We start from the raw sequence: 15617 nt of genomic DNA, 5'->3' as shown, positions 1-15617 counted from the left end.
AAAAAGCCAGTAACAACTGTGATCACATGTGAAGAAGGTAGACTGTAGTTTACATCCTGGCTCCTTTTCCTCTCCACACAACAGGGATGTTACAGAAACAGTGTGAAACATCACTACCTAAACTGTTGTCCATTCCACAAGCATGTCTGCAGCACTGTGGCTTTTAAAGGAATAGAACCACATCAACCAAATGTTAGGGACTGAACCCAAATTTTGTAACCCTGTGAATCACCAATGTGACAAGTATGCCAACTTCCTAGTTCAGCAGCATGAATATGAGGAGTGATGGCCAGTTTGCACAATTACTCTCCCAACTTTTCACAGCTTCACTTTGTGGCCATTCAAAACACATACAGTATAGACTATTATCCTTGAGACAAGGTAACACACAAACTTTTTCTTAAACTTTTTGTTTGAATTGTACTGAACTGTTTAGCTGATGTCAAACACATGGGCTAGGGCTGGACGATTAATCTTTTTTATTTTATTTTATTGTTTTTACATTGGTGTTGGTATTATTCGTTCATCACGGAAGCCAGAAGAAGCCTGAAGTGAAACCTCAGTTTGTAGGAAGCAAACTGCAGGGAGTATAGAACAGTCTGAGTGCATGTAGACTGGGTATTTATTTTTATATTTTATAGCTATTATTATTTTTATATTATATTATTTTACTTTTTTACTTGTTACAAGTTTATTTCTAGTTGTTTTTCTAAAAGTTATATTTAAAGTTGGGTTTTGGTGGCTCAATAAATACTTTTTTTGAAATCAATGAATTATCGTGATTATTATTTTTCCCATAATCGTCCAGCCCTAACATGGGTCGATGGTTTGAGGCTTGTACCTGAGGTGAAGTTACAAAAAGCGGTAACCTCCTGCTCAGCTGCATTCTTGATGATCACACATGGACAGCAACACACAGCCTGTACACAACACAACTACATTATCTTCTCTCTATCCCTGACGCTCAGTCTTTTCGACCCTGCTTCCAACTTTTATGATTCCATCTAGTATTTTAATATACACCAAACAGCTCTTGTCATGTCTTCAGACCGAGTCAGTTGATCTTCTGTGAAATTAATCACAGATCTCAAGGAAAGAGGCAGTTCAGATCAATTCAACTGGATCTAACCACAGAATCAGTTACTACAATTAGTTCAACAGGTGAATCTGCCTGCATGCCACTTGTAAAAAAGCCAATTAGTTAAAACAGGCAACAAACCAGTCACAAACGTGGGTGTAGCTGGTGGATTGGTAAGGCAGTTATCAATCAGAGTCAAAGTGAAAACTAAATATACCCACATGGCTGTAAAACCTACAAACTGCATGAATATCATGACCCGACTGCAATTAGCCTAACACATGCAAAAGATTCATCTTTTGAGCTAAAGTCCATCACCAGTTATTATAAATGTGAAATGATGCAACAGACAACAAAGTTGCAACTAACAAAAAATAGTCGTATTAAAATACTGCTATAAATACATTTTGAGCATCAGAGCCTGTGTCACCCAGCTCCTTACCTTGATATAATCTTCCATGGTGAGGTGTGTGATGCAGAAGCAGCATCAGCCCCTCAAAAAGTCCCAAACAGCCTGATGACTGAACCAACTTCTCTACCTCTGTGATACTTATAGCACTAAACCTGCCAGGACGGAATCCTCACATGCCTTGAGGGGGGGGGGGGGGAGAGGGGAGGAGAAGGGGAAGGGGGTGGTGGTTGTGTGTGGAACGTCTTTGTAAGAGAGAAAGGTGGGGGGCAGGGCTAAGAAGGGCCACGAAGGGCCATTGAGGGTGGGTGTGGTCGGGGCAAAGGGCAGAGTTTTGGGGCATTTGATATCGGAAAGGACTGAAAGTTTCCTGCACTGACAAAGACACGAGTGTGTGAGTTTTCACATGGTGTGTGCATCCGTCCGTGCATCATTTGCATGTGCACAGATTATCCTACTTAGGCATGTGTATTTGTGCATGTATGTGTTTGTATCTGAGTGTTTTATTTTGGGAAAGATCGTCTGAGATAATCACAGCAGCGATTCTACAATTGTCAGTGGGTTTTCAGTGCTGTGCTGTGTGTGTGTGTGTGTGTGTGTGTGTGTGTGTGTGTGTGTGTGTGTGTGTGTGTGTGTGTCAGCTACATGCAAGATCCATGTAAAAACCGTGATTCTATTATTCCGTTTTTGGTATCTGCAGAGGACCGATCCGTTTTGACAGTCTCTCTTTTACCATTCGTTGGCTGTGAGTGCAGGATGACAGCGCCCTGTTAAAGCATCGTGAAGATAATCTCCCAATCCAATTCAGAAATAGACTGTTCTCTATTAAAACAATGGGATTACATGAGTGTGAGCAAACAAGAGAGATGGGAAGAGACAAAGTGAAACAGAGACAGCGAGTGAGAGATCTCGGAGAGAGCGACGGTAACCGAGGAGGAGGGAGGGAGGGAGGGAAGGGGTTGGGTGCAGATCCGATGTCAGGATTGGGGGGGACACAAAAGTGATTTTCTTTTTTTTTTTGCCTGTATGCAGCTCATAACATGCCACCATAAATCACAACTTGGTAGATGCTCGCCATATCATTCAAAAAGTACTGCACAGGGAATCATTTATTCTGCTTACCTTTCTTGTTTATTTGTCCTAAACAGCCAACAGCACGTATCACTGTTGTTATATTAGTAAATTATAATTCTCAGACTCTGGTCTCAGACATGTAATATCTACTCACGTTCTTATCTTTCGCCTCCCTCCGACCTCCCCAGATCCCCACTTCTTCTCACCATTGTCCTTTTCTCCCAGTGTATGGGACTACTTTATACATGATTAATTGATAATTGATTGAAGCCCTAAGATTGAGGGGGTTGTTTTTTTTAAAGCCTGCTGATGTCATCAGCGTCTGTCTAAGAACAAACCCATTCATTTGCATCGTAGTGGAGGAGACCAGAGATGGGATGTGGAGTAAGAAATACATTTGTCAAACATTATGTTCCACCATTTCAATCATTTCTTTTTAGATGTGAATCTAAAATGTGAAGAACGTGAAGTCTGAAAATACATTTGTTCAATTTTGAATAATTTGGGGTATTTTTATTGGGGGGGACTATTCATGTTTTTCAGAAACTAGGGGGGGGCATGTCCCCCCCGTCCCCCATGGGATCTGCACCCATGTTTGAGACATGGGGGACAGGAGGCGGTGGCGGTTAATATGTGCGGACGGACAGAAGGACAGGATAGGTTTAGCTGGAGCCGCTACAGCCGTGTGCACACCCACACACCCACCCACCCACCCACACCCCTCCACCCTCCCCAGCTTGTTCACTCATTTGCTTAACAAGTTCATTTGTGCGTAGGCCTTCATCGGGTATGGCTGTCAAGTGATGCGCGAGACTGGCCTGCGGAACTGTTGGCCTCTCGCAAGCTGTTCACCTGCTTCCCCCTCACCCCTGCACACCCTCCCATTTGCCAACACACACACTCACTCACACACACGCACAAGTGCGTGTCTCTAGCTCGCACAAGAGCACAGACACCTAGCGCAGCAGTACGAGTAAATGATGTGTGAATACTGAGTTCCCAATATCAGCTGCAGAACTTAAACTGACGTTGTTTCATGGTTTTTGTTTTACTGAAATAATGGACACTTAGATCAGCCTCTAATCCTGGCAAGAACAGTACATTTCTTCTGATTCAAGCTAAAATAAGGATTTGCAGCATTTCACTGACTTTTTACCTAATATATTTATGTTTTGGACGTTCCATGATGAGTATATGAGGAATATGAGGAAATCGCTTTACAATTTGCCATTTTTAAGTATTTTCTGTGAGGAGCCTGGGAGGTGTCATTGAGGGGGAAATGTGCATGATTTAATAGTTTGTTCTCTTGAATCAAGATCATATTTTCTGTTGTAGTGGGCAGAATAATCCTATTTATTTTTCCTATATAGTAACATGGCAATTATCTTGTGAAATACATTAATGGGACCTAAACACATTGCTCTATCTACGTGATGTCTAAAGTCCATCTACATGTCCCCACCCAAGACCCACTTTATGAGTGATTGATAATGAAAATAAAAATTGATTTCAATCATATCATATTTTTCAGTTTTGTTGTTGGAGGTGAAAGTTAAATTAAGAGTTATTGGATGAAACAATGCTCTTTCTTTCTTTCTTTCTTTCTTTCTTTCTTTCTTTCTTTCTTTCTTTCTTTCTTTCTTTCTTTCTTTCTTTCTTTCTTTCTTTCTTTCTTTCTTCCCTTCCTTCTTTCCATCAGTAAGAGTTATTGGATGAAACAACTTTCTTTCTTTCTTTCTTTCCTTCCTTCCTTCCTTCCTTCCTTCCTGACACAGATCTCCCTCCATCAGTGTCCCACGTCTGTTGTTTGTCCTTGTTTGTCTCATTGTTTTAGCCCTCCTCACTTGCGGCAGCATTAACAACCATCATCTCACTGGAGTTGCCCTCGATTCTCAAACTGCAAGTGTGCTGCTTCAACAAGAGCGTGCAAACACACACGCATACACGCGCACACATGCACTGCACACATGCGGCCTCGACAAGCAATATCAGCCTTTTTCCCCCCTCGTTTTTTCCCCCCTGTTAACACGGTGAGCATGCTGCCTCAACGAGCCTCATCATCAGCTCTTTTCACCCCTGGTTTTTGCTTCCTACAAATCCATGACAAAGCTGATGAATACGCCTCATCAGCCCTTTCTCCTCACCTCGTTCTCAGAGTTTTCGCTTAAACTTCCCCTTCTTTGGAAAAGTCGCATGGGAGGCAGGCATGTCAGAGCAGTATATCGCATTCTAGTGACTGAAAAGCATCAACTACAGCTGTGCTGAACAACGGCAACGGTCTCGTGAAACATTCTGACTCTCACAGCTGTTGTTGTTGTGACGTGTGGTGTGGTTTTGAATCAGTCTTAGCTATGCAAGCTGAATTAGTGTCTGCAATTCAAAAACTGATATTTGGTCATCTCTTTTTATTTACAATATAGTAACATATGCTCAAAGCTTATATGATGACTGGTGAAAACATAATCTCCTCTGTGGAGGTAATGGCGGTCATCATGAGATCTTAGAATCACTGACGTTAGATGATAATGCAAAGAAGATTACAGTTGTTACGACACAATGATTTTCTAAGTATAAATACAGCAACAAACACAGACTCATCCAAGACACTACGAATACATACTGCTACGTTCATTACATGTTCTACTACCATTAGGTTTTTGACCACTGTGTTCTAGGTGTGTGTTGTCAAGCCAAAACACACATTAACTAGTGAGTAAAATTGTAAAGGACAATTTTCATAGCTGGTTTGTGTCATTTCCCACTATGAAGTAGAGACTGCAATTCCAGCAAAGTGGCAAATACAGCAGAGATCAGATGCTCACAACCTAAAAAGGGTTCATTCATACAATACACAGTTACTGAGATAACTCAAACCCATACAGACATCAGAAACCTGGATTATGTTGCGGTTAAACTCAAGATACTGTTTTGAGCATGTTCTTTCAAGGGAAGAGTTTGTCAGTTCAGTTTAACCCCATTTATTTAGGCAAGGAGATAAACGCTTGAAGTTTCTATATCGTGTTGGACACCTGATATAGAAACCTGTATATTTGAGATGATTAGATGATTGTATGGTGGTGTATAATGGTTCTACAGTGTCCCTAGATGTTGTCAAACAACAGAGATAAAGAATTGGGTTTACTCCATAAGTAATCCAATTTTAGACAAAACCAGTTAGACAAGGACATTTTTTTAATGAGCAGGAAGCTAATATGAATTAATATATGGACATGTGCATTCACCATGCACTAACATCATATACAGGCATCAGTTCATTGCAAGACACTATATGAATACTGGATCATCTGCAGGGAAACAGCATGCACAATGCAACAGCATGTGCACAAGCACAACACAACCAAGCATCTTCAAATGAATACTACCTAATCAGTTTGTCTCTACAGCCGTCAGTTCATATGATCTGACTTGAAGAAGGAGCAGTCACCCACACAACTGAGATGAACAAACGGGCAAAACATGTAGAGAAAATCAAATAAATGAACATGTGCATATTAGCAATGAAGAGTAGGCCATTCAGTCGGTCAATTAATAAAGAACATTCAACACTAACTTATAATTGCGACGTCATATTTCATTAACTAAAATCTAAAGTCTTTTTGCTTCTCATATACACATGGCAACAGTTCAGTTCCTAAATCTGATTTAAAAGATGGTCTATATTAGTCAGAAACACACAGGAACACTGACATGTGCAGTAGAGCAGTGATTTGATAACATACTCAGTCACAATGACATAAACCTTTCACAGATCAATAAAGTAGCTGAGGGGACAATAACATCCTAGCTAATATCCCACAGTGCCAAAGCATCACTGTGGTACCTAAAAAATCTGAGATGGCTTGCCGCCATTTTCACAGAGGAAGGAAGACCGGTACAATGGTCCAGTCAGTTCCAGTTTGTAATGGGGAGGGGTGGGGGGTTCAGGAACTAGAAGAAACGGGCAACCGCACCATCGTGTTATAGACAAAGGTCAAAGACTCGTAAAGCAACACTAGGATTATCTTAGTGTGAATGTCTTGCAATGACCTTGACTCCTGTTTGAGTGACTGGTTCTATTGGCCTGAAGTGATGACTGTACCTGCTCATACTTGATAAAAGCATTTATCCATGTCACTTCCTATCTCAACAGTCAGGACCTGGACGACACTTCCTTATGAAGCCTACAGAAGGCTTCGGGCAGATCACCTTTGACACGACCCCTACATTCCCAAATAAGCTGTTTTTGCCAGAGGAGAGAAACTCTAGCTGGGCTAATAACCACTGTGCCACCCACCAACAGTATATATGCACTTTACTCATTGGCGCTTATCGGATATTTCTATGTATGTCCGTAAAATAAATAAGGCCCTTTAACCCTATGCAGGGCGCATTACGTCTACAAATGACAAACTCTGAAAACTGGCCTCATTCTGATCGATGTGATTACACAACAGCGCTCGGTTGTGATAAGAGTTAGAACTAAGCTCTAACCTTTCTCAAGGTTTGACCCCTTTAACCCCACTCACACCCAGCCACCTCTCTCCGCCTCACCTTTAGAACTTGTCTGAAACTCTGTCATTTTTAGCGCCCCCATGGTGAGAGGCACATTCTGAGGAAAACGACCCCACAGTTTCTGATTTCACTGATGTTATTTTGCTGCTCTGAGCGACTCAACTTTCCTTATTTGACAGCGATCATCACATGAGCACTGAGCATCAAACACTACACACTATTATTCAATCCATTCGCTTTTGAAAATCTACAAATAAAGACAAAAGGGGGTTTTAGTGTAAAGCTAAAAAAGGATGCACTGCTATCATGATTCTCTCATTTCATTCAATTTATTGGTACTGAATCATTACTGAATCCACAGTAGTTGGGGATGTCATGTTTAGTTTATTATGTAAATATTTGATTTTGAGTATGTCTCTTTTTACTTTTTGTGCATTTTTATTGTTCTATGGACCGCCTCTGTGTCTTAAATAAAGTGTTTAATTGAATAATGTGGGTAAGTCCAGGGTTTGGTGGGAATATTTCAGAGACACAATGTAGCATGAAACTCGTGGGGAGAAAATCGTTTTTAGAAGATGAGCTATGATTATCTCTATCCATTGTTTTGTTCCCTGAACGAGGGTCATAGGTCAGTCAGAGTCTTTAGAGTCACTAATCTTACAAGTTCAATGATTCAAAGTCATGATCACAAAGGGATAGTTCAACATTTTAATGTATATGTATAATGTAACGTTACGAGACAGAGTTGTTTTAGAGGTAAACCAAGAAATCCTATTAGCCTCCGTAGCGTAGCTCTGAGCAGCTCACGACTCTGCTCCGCCGTCCTAAAAATAGCTTACACCGACAAATAAAGGTAACGAACCTACTGCTATTACTATAGCAATTATGGCAATGGGCCAATTTGCCAAAATGTTGAACTATCCCTTTAACCAACTGTGCTGTTAAATTCTGCAGGAGACTGCTGTGTTTCTGTGCTGAACGACACCGACGCTGCAACAAAACAAATGAAGAAAATGTTTGTTACTGCTACAAATAGCTCCTTCACCCTTTGAATCTCCACACAACAGGTCACTAACATTTCCTTCCTGTCCATCATTCCTCTCCATCAGCTGCCCAGCTCTCCTCTCAGCCAGGTGGTCAGCTTTTCATCCACCTCTCCACTCAGTCATTATCAACCATTAATTCTTCTAACTTATCTGTCAAGCTTGCATCCATCCGTCCAGCCGACCGTGCATGTATAGTTAGTTTGCAGTGTGTGTGTGGTGTAGTATGACTGCATGCTTCTGCAGGCCAGCTGTGAGCCCGGAAGCTTAACTTAGTGAAGTCAGAGGGAGACTGAAGGTTAGAGCCACCACAGGGAGATGGACAAGGGGCACGCACACACACACGCACACACACACACACACACACACACACACACATATACACACTATATCTATTTCTGTCTCTCTTTTCTACGTGTCTGTTCCCTTGCTTGCTAAGCTATGGTGCAGTGAGTAAACACAGCTACTTTGCAATTCCGCTCCATAAACTGCAACACCTGCCCCCAGATGGGCATAGTTTGTGTGTGTGTGTGTGTGTGTGTGTGGGGCCCCTGCTGGCTGCCTACGCTTGTAGTTGTAATGTACTGAACTGTATATATTTAGCAGATACCATAAAATCATATACGACACCCATAGACCACTAATTCCATCTTTATAAATTTCTAATCACTTTACTTGTAACATGTACTTTTCAATATGGCTGCCAATAAAAAAATAAAAAAAGAGAGAGAGAGTCAGAGAACTTTGAACTACCATGATAAACAGGCAGTGAAACCGTGACAGCCTGCAGGGCAGACAGGCTAAATATGTCTTCATATGTTCACAGAGGAGACATAAACAGAAAAGGTAGGTGTTAGTAGTGCAGCAGCACTCTGGCTGAATGCCTCTACACGGGAAGAATTTGTACTTTTCAACACAACAGGCCTCATTAGCTTCTTGGCAGGCACCCTGTGATCCAGAAAATCTGCTTATATACTGTATAAAGCAATAATTTGGGTCAGTCTGTTAAAGCAAGTGATTTTCTTCTAGTTGTGACGACGTCGGACTAGTGGTGATCAGCTGGGACTCAGAGTTGTTCTACTATTGCACTAGGTGCAGGAACAACGATTAAAACTTGCAATACTCAAATATTTGGAATTTTGAAATACTGGATCATTTCAGTCAGAGCAGTCAATGCAATGCAATGTGATACGTGGTATCCTATCAGATAATTTCTGTCTCTAAGAGGATGTCAAAGCCAATCACCAGTGCTCACTTAGCAATTACCAGGTCAATCTGAAGTCCTTATTACTCCAATTACTAGTGAAGCATGCCTTGAAATCACACATGACCTCGGACTATTGTCCCAACATGGAGAGGGCGGTCTACTGCTGAGAGGAAGGATGTGACCCATGTAATGACAGAGGAAATAAAGGAATAGGGCTTTGATCGGAATTGGGCTGAAAACTACTTTTGAGATAGGATATTGGGTGATTTTAGAAATGGGAGAAGTGTCTGTGGATAGTGACGGAGAGGTGCTGCGAGACGGGAGAGTTGTTTGAAGTCTTGTTTTTAAAAGAAAACTTCAATATGTATAAACTGTTATGTAAAAAAAAAAAATGTATTCTTATTATTACTGTACAATAAATTAACCCAATCAGTTTACATTTTATCTAGACTCTGAAGTCAAACTGAAAGTGATGCACCGTTACAGGTCGTAACATTTTGGGAGTAGCAGTTCATTTACTGTGGACTTGGTTTGGTATGTGTGTGTGTTATGTGTGTTTGTGTGTATGTGTGTGTGTATATCTCTTTGAATGAGGAGATAGAGGTTGCGAATGCTAAACTTTATCAGCTCAGTCCGTACCCGAGTCAGCCCGCAGTAATCAGCCTGCAGCCGCACAGACCTACAGGGATTTCTCCCTTAGCTCCTGACTACCCCTCCATCCCCACTGGGGAAATGATGCAAAAAGCCAGCAATGTAAAAGAAAGAAAAACAAACAAGATTTACACTTTCAAGGCACTGATTGATGGTTTTTTTTCAATCAATCAATAATAATGCGCCAGTTAAAGACCATCTATGACAAGCAGACTGTCAAAATGGCAAGGAACAATGCATTTACTTCATTTCACATGTGTTCTAGCTTCCTCTTCCATGTGCTTTCACCTGCTCTATTAGACCACTTCAACGTTTTTTTTTTTTTCCAAACGGTAATTGAGAGGATTAACCATTTTTCATTTTATAGCAACTCAATTTGCACTGTGTCACATAGGTTTTCCATCCCTGCTGGGCCGTGTCCATCTGACAAATTTAGCCAAAGCGGAGAAGTGCGTTAACTGCACGACTGATTTGACAAAGTAATTTGTTTGAGGCAGAAGAGGTCCTCCTGCAAGGCAGAGAGAGGTGCTTACTGTAGACACCAATAATACACCCCCGGCTCATAATAAAGACATTACGGTTGTTTCTGGCAGAAATGAGACACAGAGTGCTACATTAATGAGAGACTGTTTTCAATGAAAAGATTCACATGGCTTCACAAAGCTTTCTTGTCTGAATAAAACACACTTCAAAAATAACGTAGTTCAATAAGGATTAACAATGTATAATTATTCATATGCAGCCCACTTGTGTTGCAATCTGTATCAGCTAATTACCTGCATGTAAAACTGGATCTGAGCAGTACTGAAGGTATTATACTTTTTCATGACATATTTCACACAAAAGCAGCTGTTCGATGAATTCACCCAGAAAGGAATGGTCTGTTCTTTTCTTCTCACTGACTCACCGTGGAAACGCATACAAAAGAATTGTGTTTTCTGTGCGTTTAAGAGTTCATCTGTTGTTGTTTTTTCAGGCCTGCTCTACAGGTTTGAATGTAAAGGTATGATGCAAAAAGCATTTGATTAGGATTGGCCTACATAGGGGACTCTTTACTGTGTGAATCAGGGAGACACTGAGGGCGCAGCCAGTTTAGGAGGGAATGAAGAGGGGACGAGATGTAAATGTATAATCAGTTATGACATGCATAAGCATTATGGGTAACAATCTGATCTTTGTACTGCCAACAAAACGTATACGACAACATGTGAAAAAAAGTAATTTAACTGTTATTGACTTTCTTCAACGACAGTCATCGCATATGGAGCAAAATCAGCACCCAGATACACAGGCAAGAGGCAACCACTGTTTATAATGCAGAGCATCTGCACAAATAAACCTGTGAATATGCTTAGTCCTGTCAGTCAAAGCTTTGGGGGGAAATATGGTGTGTGCGCGTTAACAAATCTAAACAGTCCAGAATGAGGGGATTAGCATGTGCACTGTTGTCAGTTGTGAACGTGAGTGCTGCTTTTTGGGGGGAGTTGTTCCCACTCTACACAAACACACACACACACACAAACACACACGCTTACAATGTGCAGCTCTAAATATCTTCAATCTTCCACCCACAACAGCCTCCCGCGTTTTGTGTGAGTGAGCAATTTTGGCGGCTGTTGTGTTGGCGTGTGCATTGTATGTATGAGAGTAAAAACTCTAAGAATTTGTGCATATGCTTGTAGGTGTGCGCATAAATGTGTGTGTCTATGTGTGAGTGTGTGTTTGCCGACAGAACTCTAGCAAGCTGACTCAGCCTTGACAGTAGCAATCGGAAGCAGGAAACAAGGACTTGGCTAACAACACAAGCCAGCAGCAAGGTCGGATGCACACTAACACACACACATATACACACACACACACACACACACAGAAAGGTAAAGACACACACACACACGCAGGCACACATGCACACTCTTTGTCTTCACCTGCCATAATGGAAATAACTGTACATCTTATCAGATCAGTGGATTTAATTGTTTCAAAGAGTTTCAAAGTCAGTCGACAGTTAAAGAAAGGAAGCCGAGCGAGGGATGTTATGTGCCAAAGTGTGCAATTAAAGCAGCTAGTGGAGGGAGGGGTGGTGGGGGTGGTGGGGGGGTCTGGAAGAGAAGGGGGGCATAAATATCAGCCTTTTCTGGCCACTTCTACTTTCCTACTCTGTCACTCTCTTTCACACACACGGCGGACCAGCCCACTTCCTTACCAACCCCATCTTTCACAGCAACTGCCCGGACTTCCCACTGCAATTACTTATAAAAACTTTTCAGCTCCACCACACGTGGTCGGGTTTTTAAAGAGCTGCGTCCCCCTCCTCACGTGGTGCGGGGGGTATTGAGTCGTCACAGACCCCCTGAATGATCACCGAAAAATAAGGCGGCGTAGACAATAGCTCGTCTTGATGAATTCAATTCTTTCAGGACCCTGTACCGTTGTCCAGGCAGCTCCGGGCAAAACAATCGTTGCTTTGATAGTCCAAGAAACACACACTCAACTCGGTTGCTCTTAGAAACTCCCTCTAACTACTTCCGAATTAGGATCTAAAGATGATATACGTCCGACCGGAACTTGGGGATAAGTTTTGCTTTTCTTGCGCCTTCAAAGTCTCCTTTCGCCAGGCTTGTAACAAGATGTTTCCTGCCGCTTAAGGCGCAACACAACACGCTCACAGATACGGGTAAAAACAAAATCATTAAAAAAAAAAGAAAAAAAAAAAACATTTTGAATTTTTTTTTTTTTTTTTAATTTAAAAAAAAGAGAGAAAAAAAAAACAGAAAAACAATATGACAGCTTGAACTGACCTGGTCTGCTGTGGGAGCGGCAGTGGTGTTCGACTCAGACATGATTTGATGCTGTGACCCAGTGGTGCTTCTCTGCTGGCCACTGTAGGCTCCTTCATTCACACCTTGCCTTTCAGTTCCGCAGCGAAAGAGGGGGGAGAAAACACAGTATTCCCTCCCTTTTGCCCTGGCTTGATTAATGCCTGAATTACTTTCACCTCATTTCATCTGATGGAGCTCTGCTTCCTCTCCGCCTCTCTTGCTCATTCGGCATGGTAGCCCACTCTCTCTCCCCCTCTCTCTCTCTCTCTCTCTCTCCCCCCTCCCTTCCTTCTGTGACTCCAGCTCTGCATCCCCTCCATCCCTCCCCTCCCCTTTTTGCGCTCTTACTTTTTTTACTCACCCCTCCCTCTTTCTCTCCTCTCACTCTTTTACTTTCTCTTTCTGCCCCCCCTTTTCTGTCGTATTTCACCATTTCAGGAATATGCGCCCTCCCTCCCTCCCTCCCACCTCCTCCGTCCCCCTCCCCTGTTTCCCAACTCCCACCACCTCCCCAAAAAAAAAGACACAGGAGAGATCCACAGTCTTTTCCCTCTACCTCCACAATGAATAGCTCGTTGTCACTCCAGCACCTAGGCTGAATACAGAGCAAGTAAGCAGGAGAGAGGAGGACCGATGGTGGTGGTGGAGGAGACGGGGGGGTGGGGGGTGTTGAACTTCTACTTTAGCTGGCCAGAGTAAAATGGGGGGAGGTCTGGAGCACCCATGGGCTACAGCCAAGCTCTCTCTCTCTCTCTTTCTCTCCCTCTATCTCCCTCACTCTTTTCTCTGAACAGATTAGAACGAGGAGGCAAAAAAAGTGAGGAGCCCACAAGTGACAAGCCTGCACGCCTTCCACTGGACACACACACACACACACACACATACACACACACCTATACACACGCTCAGCCCTTCTCTCTGACTCTCTTATTTCTTCCGTTTGTTTTCAGAGGCAGCTGCTGCAACTCTGCAGACCACCAACAACTTTCCTTTCAGCGCCACTTGACTCTTCCAAATCCTCGTCCGTCTCTACACCCTGACACTGCCAATGCCCACCCCTCCCTCACCCCAACCCCCCCCCCCCTCCCCTCTGCCGTGTCACACCGAGGAGGCCGACCGAGCCAAAGCCCTCCTCCTCCTCCTCCTCCTCCTCCTCCGCCCTCGCCTGCGACGTGTTCTCAGAGTTATACACCCTTTCAAATTCAAGCGCTTCCCTCCCTGAGCTCCTGTTTTTGTGTCGTGTCGCATTGTTTGTGCCTGTTTGCCACCATATGGCTAACGGCGACCCCGCGACAAAGCCGGCGAGGAAGTGAGGGCACCAGAGAATAAAAAGGTAGAAGTGCATCCGCAATGGGGGGGGGGGTTGCGATGGGAGAGATCAACAAAAACATCACTCATGCAGCAGAACGAGACGGCGTCTTTCAACGTGTCGCTCGGCGTGGGTTCCGTGGTGCGAGCGGGGTGTCAAAAGTTGATGGGGCAACTGGCGCCCGGCCTAATGGGGGTTTGATGGCCGCCGACAATGGCCGCTGCTGCTTGAGTGGAGGCCCTGCAGTTATGTTGAACACAAGATGAGCGACGCAGACAGGATGCTATTCATTTGTCTATCAATTCAGAGGATTAGAATCTCACAGGGGATCCAATAAAGGAATCATTACCATATACCCGCCCTATTCAGTGTGCTCAGAGGAAGTGCTGAGGGCAATGAAAACAAGTGCTCCCAACAAGTAGTCACACATGTTGACACACTGGGAACAGACAAATTGTTGTTTAAGAGCTACACACACACACACACACACTGGTAATTATGTCTGTATTCCTTCTTTACAGCAGCTGATTACCTGTTATTAAAGAAGCATTTGTGACAATGTTATTTAGGTAGATGTTGGTTCAGTCTCTTTGTTTTAAGTATTTACGTATATACACTGGTGTTACATCAATGGCAATGCAGTTAAAATAGTAGCATTCAGCCATGCTACTATTTTATCTACATCCCCTCCCAGCAAAGGAGGTCGTGTAGCTTTTTTCAATTTATGTAACATTTACAGTGATGAGCAATTTTTTTTTTTTTTTTTACCAAACACCACATCACTGTATTTTGTTTTCTCCTGAAGGAAGGAACAGTCTGTTTCCTCGGTGCCTGCACCTCCACATCCTCTGATTTGGGAGAGAAGCAGGTGAACGGGCTGGATCAGAGAAGGAGACTGACGCTCATCCTGTCCCCGGGGATCTGCTCATAGCGGGGGGGGGGGGCTTGGTGTCATTCACTCTCTGCTCAGCAGTGTCAAACTCCCTGCTGCAGGTGAGTCCTAGAGGTCAGCTATTGAAGCTTAAAAACAGCCATATCAGACACATTCACCCTTTAAACTCCCTCTACAGACACATCTGAAACTATGAAAAAATACCCTGATATGATTCATATTTTTTGTGATATGGTTTTCCAATGTAATGAGGGAAAAAAAAAACATTTGAAAACGAGCTGAGGCACATCTACGCTTTACTTCCTCTTCGAATAGTTCTGGATCACACATTTCAGACTATGAGTCTCTTACAACCAAATTATTCAACACTACAAAATAATAATTAATTAATATTTTTACTGTGTAGTTTAGTGTTGCTTTGGCTTACAACTTCCACAGAGACAGAGCTTGTAGCATTATCAGCTGCAATTTCAACACTTCCTCACTACAGGGACTCTACAACATAAAGTCAGGGATGTCCTCATTACTGAACATACAAATTTACCATCATAACCTATGTGCAGGAACTCAGAAATCTAACTGCACATCAGGGCAGCTGCAGGGATACCACACCGAGGCCTCCT

At 42.8% G+C, this 15617-nt stretch overlaps 1 protein-coding gene across 5 annotated transcripts in view; it reads right to left on the bottom strand.

Moving 5' to 3' along the window:
- slc6a9 (solute carrier family 6 member 9) overlaps window positions 1-15617 on the bottom strand; it is a 78429-nt gene that overhangs the window by 27477 nt on the left and 35335 nt on the right. For 2 of the 5 annotated variants that reach the window (XM_085806029.1, XM_085806034.1), the window contains exon 1: window positions 12773-13030. The exons of 2 other annotated variants lie outside the window; for them this stretch is intronic. In XM_085806029.1, the coding sequence (XP_085662155.1) occupies window positions 12773-12814 (42 nt within the window). In that variant the 5' untranslated portion in view covers window positions 12815-13030. Of the gene's footprint in view, window positions 1-1520; window positions 1650-12772; window positions 13031-15617 lie in introns of those variants that run through there. One more of the 5 variants, XM_085806033.1, reaches the window with a different exon arrangement.

The sequence above is a fragment of the Trachurus japonicus genome, chromosome 17 (genome assembly GCF_045865225.1).
Source record: "Trachurus japonicus isolate A0001 chromosome 17, Traja_1.0".
Lineage (NCBI taxonomy): Eukaryota > Metazoa > Chordata > Actinopteri > Carangiformes > Carangidae > Trachurus > Trachurus japonicus.
This window is presented reverse-complemented; position numbering and strand designations above follow the sequence as displayed.